This window comes from Oncorhynchus masou, chromosome 12, assembly GCF_036934945.1.
Source record: "Oncorhynchus masou masou isolate Uvic2021 chromosome 12, UVic_Omas_1.1, whole genome shotgun sequence".
NCBI classification, from domain to species: domain Eukaryota; kingdom Metazoa; phylum Chordata; class Actinopteri; order Salmoniformes; family Salmonidae; genus Oncorhynchus; species Oncorhynchus masou.
In genome coordinates this window covers 33,573,279-33,585,325 of record NC_088223.1, presented here as the reverse complement: position 1 = coordinate 33,585,325, position 12,047 = coordinate 33,573,279, and the positions used below count along the sequence as shown (strand labels likewise).

General features: G+C 45.8%; 1 protein-coding gene across 1 annotated transcript in view; it reads left to right on the top strand.

The window, feature by feature from the left end:
- The window catches only part of LOC135549878 (zinc finger protein 516-like), a 36,527-nt gene extending 25,010 nt beyond the window's left edge, over positions 1-11,517 (top strand). The window contains exons 2-5 of the mRNA XM_064980252.1: positions 1,522-3,207; positions 4,499-5,893; positions 8,056-8,120; positions 8,938-11,517. Of these exons, the coding sequence (XP_064836324.1) occupies positions 1,710-3,207; positions 4,499-5,893; positions 8,056-8,120; positions 8,938-8,988 (3,009 nt within the window). The 5' untranslated portion in view covers positions 1,522-1,709 and the 3' untranslated portion in view covers positions 8,989-11,517. The remainder of the gene's footprint in view (positions 1-1,521; positions 3,208-4,498; positions 5,894-8,055; positions 8,121-8,937) is intronic.
- The last annotated feature ends 530 nt before the right edge of the window (positions 11,518-12,047 follow it).

Genomic DNA, 12,047 nt, shown 5'->3' with positions numbered 1-12,047 from the left:
AAATGCTTATCTTAGACATGAGTAATGATTTTTCTGAAGATGTTTGATATAGGAACACATTTTGTTTTATTTGACTTTAGGTGATCTAGTGTGCTGGAGGTTGATTACGAAAACAGATTCATCATATATTCTCGTGATTATACTGACGCCACTTGCCCCTTTTCATAATTTCTTTGCCTTTGCTTTTCTCTCAGTGTGTCTTCTAGGAGTGAGGTTAACTACTGTTTGTCGATGATGGCACATTTAGTCATTTCCCTTCATATTACTACCACTCTCAATGTGACCTTGGCATCCACTGACAGTATTGGGATTGTGTGAGTGCATGTGTATGTGTGTCTGAGTTTCAGTCTGCATGTGTGAGTGTGTATGACTGTGGGTGTGTATGTGTGTATGAGATGGAGAGAAATAAATGTAGTTTGTTGATAATGGCATATTGATGGGGTTTGGAATGGACTGGCCCTGAGGCCTCATCCTGACTGGTCAGGACTGAATGCACCTCTTCATGCTTCACTAAACACACTCAATTAAGGCATGGGGAACAGAGGACACGTGCGCACACACACACACTTTCAGTATAAGCTTCCTTTAAGGACAACTGTCAATCATCCTGTTCGGGACAATAGCCATTCCAAAATCAGTGTCATGCAAATTCTCTCCCTCTCATCTTTCTTACACACACTGTTACATTTATAAAACTGAATTATGCACAGACGTAACACCCTCTTACGTTGTGACAGTGAAACATACACAGTGAGAAACGGACGATGTAGAAAGTAGGTTTTTTAGTAATAATGCTTATACTTAAACACGTTGCACTGGGGCCCAGTGGGAGAAGCTCTTTCAAATGATTGCAAACTGTTGTTAGGGTGTGGTAAAAATTATTTTATTAACTGAGCATACCAGAGAACGGGATGTGTCATTTTGATTTATTAGCAACCATCATTCTAAAGAGGCTAGTCCTTTAGTGTCACGCCCTGACCTTAGAGAGCCTTTTTATGTCTCTATTTAGTTTGGTCAGGGTGTGATTTGGGGTGGGCATTATATGTTCTGTGTTTTTGTATTTCTATGTTTTTGCCGGGTATGGTTCTCAATCAGGGACAGCTGACTATCGTCGTCTCTGATTGTGAATCATACTTAGGCAGCCTTTTCCCCTTTTGTCATTTGTTAGTGGCACTATAGCCCTGTAAGCTTCATGGTTGTTTTTCGTTTGTTGTTTTGTTGGCGACATTTACTAAAATAAAAGTAAAATGTACGCTCACAACGCTGCACTTTGGCCTACTTCTTTTGAGGGCCGTGACATTTAGACAAAGTTGCTTTGTTATTGATGATTGTGGCATGATAGCATTTCCTCTCTATTTGACCTCCTGGTGACTGTGCCAACTGCGCTCTTTCTGTCTCTGTCTGTCTCTGGGTTTAAAATATAGCCTACCCGATGTCAGTTACTGCATTGGTTGTGTGATTATCATATAACCTATTATTAGATTCTAAATGTTTTCTAATAGTTTTTTCTTGTGTTTTCAGGTGTTTTTCAATGATCATCTCTCCAGTCTTAATGTCGGTTAAAGAAAATCCCTCCAACAACAGAAGTAAAGCAATATCTACAAACATGTCCCCCATCGCAATCACTATGAGAAACTTATGACTTTGCAACGCACGGGTTAGTTTTCTTAATCAGGGATACTTGAGCTACCACAGCCCTGGGGCCGGAAATGGAGGTGGAGCCGAAGCAGGAGCAGGCGGACCAAAGCAAAGCCGACGCTGTCAAGAGTGACCAGGAGGAGTACGATGCGACGGTCTCTGGCCACACTTGTGGCCTCTGTGGACGGGGCTTCCCTCTCCTGAGCTCGCTGTCCCAGCACATGCGCAGGCACACTGGGGAGAAGCCCTACAAGTGTCCCTACTGTGAACACCGGGCTGCTCAGAAGGGCAACCTGAAAGCCCACATCCGCAGCCACAAGCTGGGCCTGCTCAACCGGAGCCTGGGCAAGTTGGACTGTGATGAGAGGGTTGGGGAGCAAGGACAAACACAGGGGGACCCTAAGAAACTGGATAGTCCCGCCGACAACCTCGCCAATGGCACCTCGGCCAAGAAGCACAAAGTCAATGGCAAGACGAAAAGCTCCAAGAAGAAAGGCGAAGAAGCAGTCATCCAGGATGACGGCAAGGAGGACGAGCCGCAAACCATGACTGAGGGAGACTCACTTCCGGGAGGGATCTTCTGGGTGGACAATGGGGACTGTGCGGGTTCCTTTCCCTGCGGCTCTTGCAGCCAGGTCTTCCCCCAGGCCCTGCTCCTCAAGGCCCACATGAAGAAGCATCGAGGCTCCCTGGACCACGGTTGCCGCATTTGCGGCCGGCGCTTCCGCCAGGCCTGGTTTCTCCAGAGTCACATGCGGATTCATCGGGCCAAGAGCCAGCTGCGGGGTGGGAGTTGCGACAGCAGTGAGTCCCAGACCACCCTCAACGGGGTCCCTCGGGAGCCGGCGTCCCTGGTGAACGAGGACTGTCTCTACGAGCTGTGTGCCGGCTGCGGCAACTTCTTCTACGACCGCAAGACCCTCCGGCTGCACGAGAGGGTCCACAAGCAGAGCCACACCCTCAGCAAGCTGCCGCAGCAAGACCCCGGCAACATCTCGTCGTCACCCGCCGCCAAGAGGCGCTTCCTGGAATGCCTTAACCTCAGGGCAGCCGGGGCTGGAGAGGCAGCTATAGAGGGGAATCTCGGAAGACGGATCCCCGAGCTGGACCCGGTATGCAGTTACCAGGCCTGGCAGTTGGTCACCAGAGGATGTGTGGTAGAGGTGACAGATAAAAGCCGAGGCTGGGGGGAGAGGCTGGTGGATGCCGAGGTGGCGTTTGCCCGGGAGAAGGGCGAGTATGTGCCTCTGAAACAGGAGAAGCGGAAGAGGCAGTTGGATTCCTCCCAAAGAAAGAAGAAGAAAGGGGCCCAGGATGTTGTCATTAATGGTGGCAGCGGTGGGATCTCCCACCAGCAGGGTGACAGTAGAAATAGCCGCACCTTATTGAATGGGCTCAGCCCAGAGACGTTTGGGATATTGCAGAAAAAGAAGGTGAAATATGGTCATCAGTCCATCAAGCCAGCCACTAAATCAAACTCTGCCAGTCAGCCCAGCACACCAAGACAAGAAGATTCTCTATCTTCCTCTTCCGTAAAGAGGAATAGTATCAAGGACCCAACTTATGAAGGTAAGACAAAAAAAAATGCCTAGATTAGCAACAAGAATTTTATTTTATTTAAATGACATGACAAAGGGCATCTTGGTCGTATTCACACTTAAAATCCTGATTGAAAAGGGAACATTTTGTTTACTACTACAGCAATAACAATGACCCCCCCCCCCCAAATTTCAGACATTACCATACCAAATTCCATTCCCATACTATATTCTTTGATGTATATCACAGTTTTCAGTGTGATTCAGTCATGTTTGTTTTGGTTTCTATTGCTACTCAGTCCTGAGTTATGGTCAATCTATTTTCACGTGGTAAAAGGGAGACCACATCTCACGTGTTGATTCATCAATTTACACATCTTAGCATAACTAAACGCCTCTGTGTATGTGGGCGCATGTCTCTCCCGAGCTGCTGAGGTATGTAGCATACTTAGCATAGTAGACTGCAGATTGAGCAGCATACTTAGCATAGTAGACTGCAGATTGAGTAGCATACTTAGCATAGTATACTGCAGATTGAGTAGCATACTTAGCATAGTAGACTGCAGATTGAGTAGCATACTTAGCATAGTAGACTGCAGATTGAGCAGTACGTCAAACAGGAACCTGTTCTTATGTTATGGTTTAATTATCTGTATTCATGTACAGCAACTGATTATTGGAGACAAGACAGTCTGAAAAGTGATGCTGCTTTGACTGTTAAACTCTGTGATAGGATAATAAATGGTTCCCTTCCGAGTCCTCTTGATTACAGTATTAACCAAGAACCGGAAGTACATGGTAAATATGCCCATATCGAGCAACTCAGAAGTTTGTAATAGGCTTTTAATGTTTGAAATTGCACTCATGACATTGATAAGCAAAAGTGATAGATATAATTATGAATTCTGTAGCACTTTCAGTTCAGTTTTCCAGTTAAAAACTGTCCTTCAGTTGCCATGGAGCAGTACTCATACAGGTAAAATGTGTGTTTAGCAGTTGCCTTTAGGTTGTCACTGCAAGTTCATTGGTGTTATGGCACCATCGTGTGGCATAGATTGCCCATTACACCCTTCATCCTACATAAAGAAATATGAAAGGCCTTTACATCTGGTACATTGCTGAATGGAGCATAACCCTTTCTGTAACATTCATATAGGTAAATGACCTATGGAGAGTAGCATGACAATGTACTCCTTTCTCATCCACATGTTTGTTATATCATGTTAGCACTTATTACATCTACATACTTTGCTGAAGCTCATTTTCTTAAAATGTCTGTTTTTCAATATGAGCTTAGTCTAACTGTACTCTGCAATCCACAGATACCAAGCCATACCTCTGCGAGCACTGTGACTTCTACACCAGTGACCCCTCTTCCTTCACATCCCACATGCACAAGCAGCACAAGGACGTCAGGGAAGCACATCATCACATACTGGGAGCTATTATGGCAGAACCAAACCACGGCGCTCCCAAGGCCTCAGATTACGTGGAATATCTCCGGCTGAAGAGCACACTGCTCAGCCAGCCCTACACAAATCCCTACGTCTGTCCTCCTGGCCAGGAGAGGGCAGCATCAAGCTGCCAGTCGGAGAAGTCGAGGAGCCTAAAAGTCAAAGGGCAATCCTCTCAGGATGCCATCATCTACGCCAGCCTCCTCAACCTGTCTGCCCCACCCGATGGCCAGGAGGAGGATGGCGGTGTGAATCCTGTGGCAGCAGCGTCTGAGGGTAAGCTGGTCAGACACCAGTGTCCGTTCTGCTCCCACACAACCCATTACCTGGAGGTGCTGTGGATCCACCAGCGTGTGGCCCACAGGGTGGATAGTGGCAGCTCCCTGGCCCCCAAGTGGGCCCCCTGCGTCACCGGCTTCAGGGGCCCCAAGGCTGCTGGACGGCGCACGGGGCCCCCGCCCTTTCTGGAGGGCAAAGACTGCCCGGCACTCTCAGTCCCCCGGGCCCAGCGCACACAAGCCCCAGGTTCCACCGCCACACATCCTTCAGGTGGAAGCACCAAGAGGCCAAAGACCCACACAAGCAGTACAACTACTACTTCCCAGCCCAACACCAGCCAGGCCATGGTGTCAGCGTCGCGTACCTCTACAAGGTCTCCCCCTGGTGGTGGGAAGTCACTCCTACCTCAAAAAAAGAAGTCGAGCCGCTCAACCCATATGGAGGAGGTGGCAAATAAAAGCGTCAGATCTAAAACGAAAGCCCACCCCAAAGCTCCTGCCGCCACCACCACCGCCTCAACCATCATTCAAGGCTTCTCCCAGCAGTCGACAAGCAGCCCCAAAACCGGACATTATCGGGCGGCTGCCGAGGGAAGCCTGCTTCCGCAAGAGGGCCTCGGCTTTATTCTCGCCAGGAACCATGGCTGGGCCGACCACGCGTCCCATCTTACCCCAGGCAGAACTCACCTCCACCCCCACCCCCAGCCCCACCCACACCCCCACAGCCGTCCACGGGATCCACCTGCAGCCCTGAATGGTCAAGACCTTTGGTCAGTCACAAACATGTTTGGGGCGCAGGGCGGCAGCGGGTACCTGGCACCCACCACCCTCCTCGGCCACGGGAAGAGGGAGTCGACTGCTGTGAACAGCAGAGACACCCCGATGGACATGGGCATCCTGGGTCTGTTGAAGAACTACAGCCCCCACGAGCTGGCAGCTCTCCACCAGCACTGGGGCTTTGTAGATCCCAGGCTTGACCCACAAGGTAAGGAGGGATTGAGTGTTGGGTAATGTAGTCCATTAATTGGCAGTGAAAATGGTTTTATAATGTTCACCACAGCCCTACATAATTCAGCATGTATACAGACACACTGAGAGGGACAGAAAGATAGACAGACATTCACAAAACTGACCATGTCCTTTACACTGTACGCTAAGGTCATTTTGAGAGTAGCAACTCTAACCTGCAGCTTGTCGTCGTAGATATCATCATCATCCTCTTTAGCCCTTTGAGTCACATTTAATAACGTGACCTTTAAAAATATTTATATATATTTGTCCTCCACCTTCTCTTTTTCTGTGAGTGTTTTGGCATGAATGCTAATAGCTTTGGGAAACATGTGTACCAAGGCCGACAGAAGGACATGTTTCTGCCGGTGATAGTACCAGTCAAGGAATAGGTCTCTGTCTAGTGTTGACCTGTGTGTAGGTCCTGGGGTGGTGTGTGTGTGTAGATGTGTCAGTATGTGCATGCATGGATCACAGTGACACAGATGGGCAGTTTGTGTGTGTCTGAGCGAACGAGAATGATAGAGGTGGCAAGTCCACACACACACACAGAGTAAATTCCATGGCCAGGACATCAGAGAGACCTGACACAATTGGAGTGACAGTGGGGGGAAAGCTCAGCAAGTACAGGGAAGGAGAGAGAGACAGAGGAAAGAGAGGGAGAAACAGGCAGTGAAAGAGTGACCCAGTGAGAGCAATATACAGACATGGAGAGAGAAAGAGCGAGAGGAGCACACCTGACATGTGACACAGGAGCGCTGGCCAAGGGCACATCAAAGTTTGCAGTAATTTATGCGCTACTTCCCAGGCAGCCAGGGGGTGGGTCAGGCCTGTTGGGAGGTACACCACCGCGATTTGGTACGAAAGTTGCCATCCACTGCCCTGAAGGAAGCTCCACCCCCCCCCCCAGATTAATGGCACATGATGTACTAATGAGCCCTGTACTTTGTGGCTTAGGTGGTCTAGCGGTTGGCTTCGCCGCTTCTAGCACACATGTATACCTGTGTCTGCGTGGATTCAAATCTGACCCACAGCCCCTTGACACTGACTCCTATTCTTTCCACGCTATCACGATATGACTTAATTCTGTTCAATTACATTCTGGAAGAAAAACACAATAAACTAACTAGCCAGCTACTGTTTTTGCACAATACATCCCCGCTGTGTGAGATAATTGTCACTATTTTTATAAATGGAACAGGTTAGCTTCCTATCAAACACTGCAATTAGAGCCAGCTGGCTCACTAACTGTGACTAACAGGTCAGCTGCAATGTAGGTCAGCTAGCTAGCTAGCATTTCCTTCATAAATGAAGCAAACTATCTAGCTAGCTATCAACCTAGAAAAATAGAGGCAAGAGAGTGGTGTTGAACTACCAGACAGCTTTATAAACATTCTGATTTGGTCTATAATCATTCCAAATAATTGGATTTGTGTAAGCATAGGCTGACTGGACTGGTGCGAGTACAGATTTGCACACTAATGATGAAAAACCATCAAAAAAGTAATTTACATTTCTTTACGAAGTGTTTTTTTGTGTGTGTGTTTGCATGCATGTCTGCCCTTGTATATGATTTTGTCCTTGGATGGCAGTCCTTCAACTTTGAACAAACATATTTGCTTGTGACACTGACCTGTGAAATGTTTTATACATTATTAATCAGATGTCAGTTATGGGGATGTAATTGGTGTGTGTGGGTGTGTGTGTGTGTGAGTGTGTGCGTGCATGCTAATAAGATGCCGGGCCACCAGCACAGTGACCATTGATCCTCTGTAGCTCAGTTGGTAGAGCATGGTGCTTGCAAAGCTAAGGTAGTGGGTTTGATTCCCGGGACCACCCATACGTAAAATGTATGCACGCATGACTAAGTCGCTTTGGATAAAAGTGTCTGCTAAATGGTGTATATTATCATTTGAACACAATGTCAATGGGAGACTAAAAAATAGAACAAGCAGAAAATCCATCACTTTCTCCCCTGCATGTCACTCCAAGGCAATATTAACCTGAAATCCAAATGGAATATTGCCCTAGAAATAATAGAACCAGTACCTTAAGTGATTGTTGCATTATTAAGTTCAGTATTTTTGGTTGTGAAGGTCTTGGAATTCTACAGTGTTGCTATGTCTCTTGTTTCTACAGGGATACTGCAGTACAACGGACATTTTGAAAACAAAGTCCATTCCTCCACAGAGGCCTCCAAACAAGTATGGTACTTTTTGTTTGGGTTTTGTTTTGCTGTGACCGTTCTCCCCTTTTTATAATTCCTCACCTGTGCCAGAGTCTGGTTGAGTGCTAATGTTCCCCTATATGTCCCCTGGCCCAATTTATCTATCGGGATTTCAGCTATCGGATAGGATTCAATGCATAGAAATAGAATCTGTCTCCTTACTGTCTGTGCTTCTTTTACATGCGTTTTTCTCTCTTTGCATTCCCGCTATCCTGTCAATAACAAAAATACTAAAGGTATTTCGACCTTTTAAAAAATCTCTCGCCACTCCTTTCTGCTCCCAGCTCCGAGAATCCAAAAGAGAAATCGGTGTTTGAAACACTAAAGGCGAGGCAGTGATACTTGGGCGTCTGTGTCAGATGGCTCTTTCTCGGGCTTGGTACGAGGAGCTGACAGGAAAACAAAAACATCTTGACGCCCCCCTCGGGGTAAACAGTCGTGTGTCTCCATATGGCATGTCAACATCCTGCCAATCATGACCACATGCAGGCCCTCCTGGACACTCTCTACCTGCCTGTCTGTTCTCTTTACTTACTTCGTCTTCTTCTGTTGCCTTTGCAACGTGTGAGACGTGAGGACACACTGACACACACACGAAAGATGAACTCACACACTCTCGCACAAACGGACATTTTTGCACATTCGGAAACACAGTCGGAGTTATACTTGCACACACACAAATACACTCATAGAAAGACCACTGACACTCAGCAACACGCGCGCACACACACAAACGTGTCTTGGTGTGATCTGTGATCTGACTCCATTTTGCCACTTGTCTCTGTCCTCTGCAGGTGATCGGCTGTTCCGCTACTTCAACAGCCTCTCTCAGGAAGGGGACATGAAAACACCACATGCCTTGAAAACTCCACTTCCCAAAATGCACTGTTGCAAAATGAAAGGCCTGCAGTCTCTCACAGGAACCAAGCCATGACTACAGGAGCTCTTCACTTTAGGGGCCCAATTGTCTCAAGGGACACTCTTTGTTTACAACTAACTAATCCACCCAGACAAAAGGAGTTTCCATAACATGCGGACGTGACAGAGTGGAAATTCTTCCCGAACTGGAGTGTAAACTCACAACCGTCTGCACTGTAACTCAACAAGCACCGTCAATGTGTCGGACCCATTACGGCTAAGGCATTTCTGCATCCAGAGCAACAGAACTTCTCAGGAAGGCAGTAGCGATGCACTGAACCATCTGCTACATCACCCACTGGGCTTAGATCACAGGAGGTTGGTGGCACCTTAATTGGGACAGACTGGTTCATGGTAATGGCTGGAGCAGTATAAGTGAAATGGTATCAAATGCATCAAATACATGATTTCCATGTGTTTGGTGCCATTCTGTTCGCTCCGTTCCAGTCATTATTATGAGCTGTCCTCCCCTCAGCAGCCTCAACTTAGATGTTTCTGTGGTGAAAGTATACTGATCTAGAGATGGTGCAGTTGGGTTAGATAACTGATCCTAAATCAGTTGTTAAAGGGCATGAAACCAGGATCCCCCAGGATGTTTTATGTCAACTTTAAACCCTTTAAATCCATGTCAGAGAAAACACAAGAAGCAAAGACTGAAACGTTCATGTTATAGCCCTCCAGAGAATTGTTAGAAAAAGGGTGAAGTAATCGGATTGGTATGTGTATTTACTGTGAATGTGTGTTAGTGTTTTAGTCATCTGTTTATTTGAGCTTTTGGCACTTTTTTCTGTGGTATTTGGAAACGGTTTGGATTGGTCAGGTCAGCCAGCTCACACCAGCAACGTTACTACCTACCTTTAAAGCTGGAATCCTTAATGGTGAAACAGCCACGTCCGTTTGTGATATTACCACGACAAAGAAGTTTTCCCTCGGACATCATTGCGCGATGCTCCCCAGGCTCTGTTTTGCCCCAAAAAACTAAAACTATAACAAAGGCTGTGGGGCGGACAGTTTCCCCAACTTATTATTCCATCTTTAAGCAACAATAATGAGGCAGCTGTTTGTTACTTACCAGCCATCTCCAGCCGTGTTTACATGAACAACAAGCATGCTAGACTCTGCTGACCTGGGATGTGGTGGATGGTAAATGCACGTAAACGTCGGCAGGTAGCCTCGGCAGGTAGCCTCGAGGTTAGACTGTTGGGCCAGTAACAGGGGACGCAAGCAGAGAGAGGTTAGTACAGTGTTTCCCAAACTTGGGGTCGGGGCCCTATGTGGGTTCCCCTGAGAAAATCTGTACTAATCTTATTAAACAAATTTAAAAACAAAAAAAATATTGTTCATTATTTCCCCATGTCCTACCTTCCCTATAGGCCTACATCAACATGCAAACAATACAGTTATGAAAAATACGTTATAGTTTGTATAGGTGGTTGTTTGTCTTATCTCGATCGCCCACTGGAGGTCATAGTTTAAACCACTTTTTTTTTTAAACCTCTACATCACAGCTTCTGAATAGCACCTAGATGGAGTATGTATGTTCTATTTTAGTTCTGTTGCATTAAGTCTGTATGTCCACTCAAGTTGATATCCCAACGTTGAAAGACTGGCTTCTCCGTGTTAAAATGAAATAGATTCCATCGCAAGGGAACACTGACGATGCGGAACATGTTTCTCAGACCTCAGAAAATTGTGTTCTGTTGAGAAAACAAAAAATTGTGTTCTGTTCTGATAATTCCACTTCCCAGGCCATCTGATTCAGTTGGAACTTAAAATGAATCCAGAATGAATGGAAAAGAAAAGCACTATGTAACTTACAGATTTGCAGTGCTTCATGAATATAGTTGGATCGACACAACCAACGGTTGTGAACTTGAACAGAAGGCCACTTTTGAGGTTTGAGAACAGAAAATGTCTCAGAAGGTAGATGTGCAGTTTGACTCCATGAAAATCACGACTCTTCACTGAGGAGGACTGTGGTTTCGGTCTTGGACTGTCTGTGTTTAGTTCCTTTTTGCAGTGTTTTATTTTGGTGTTTTGCTGAATCACTGGGTATCTCTGTCTTAGAAATGGCTTCTGCAGCGTTCAAGTTATTTTAGCTGCCCACAAGGAAGGAAAGCCATACATGTTAAACAGTACCAATCTGATGTTATTACTTCGTTATTTATCGAATATTATATGATAGTTATCCACCTTGATCGATTGTCGTATGTAAAAAAAAAATATATATATATAATTTATGATTTGAAGTCAATTATAAAATGTCCGACTTTTGTAATAAGAAAAGGTTGGTGCTTTAGAGGGATGTATTTCTTCGAATGCTTCATGAAGACTAGCTGTGTTTGCTAATGGCAAGTGCTCAGATATTCTTTTAGGACTTTAGATGGTGGGGTTGTATTTTCAAAGTATTTATATGGCACAACACCTGTTAGTACAAATAAAACTTGCTATATTTACATGGGCATGGTTTTGGTCATTTTGTTATCCTTGAGGCTCTTTCATCAGCCGTTGAGGTGATATGTTTATGACACACATGATTGTGATTAAGTAACATGAAAATAGCTGTTTAACAGTGCTTAGTAAAGCACTCACACCAATTATTATTTCTAAATTAGCTGTTTTATTAGAAAGTAAAAAGTGTTACCGAGCAATCTGGAAGAAATTTGACATTCATTTTTTGAGAGGGCAATCCAGGTGTACAAAACATTAGGAGCACCTTCTTAAATTGAGTTGCATCCCCTTTTGCCCTCAGAACAGCCTCAATTTGTCGGGGCATGGACTCTAAAAGGTGTCAAAAGTTTTCCACAGGGTTGCTGGCCCATGTTGACTCCATTGCTTCCCACAGTTGTCAAGTTGGCTGGATGTTCTTTGGGTGGTGGACCATTCTTGATACACACGGGAGAATGTTGAGCGTGAGAAATTCAGCAGCGTTGCAGTTCTTGGCGCTAAAATCAGTGTGCTTGGCATATACTACCATGCCCCGTTC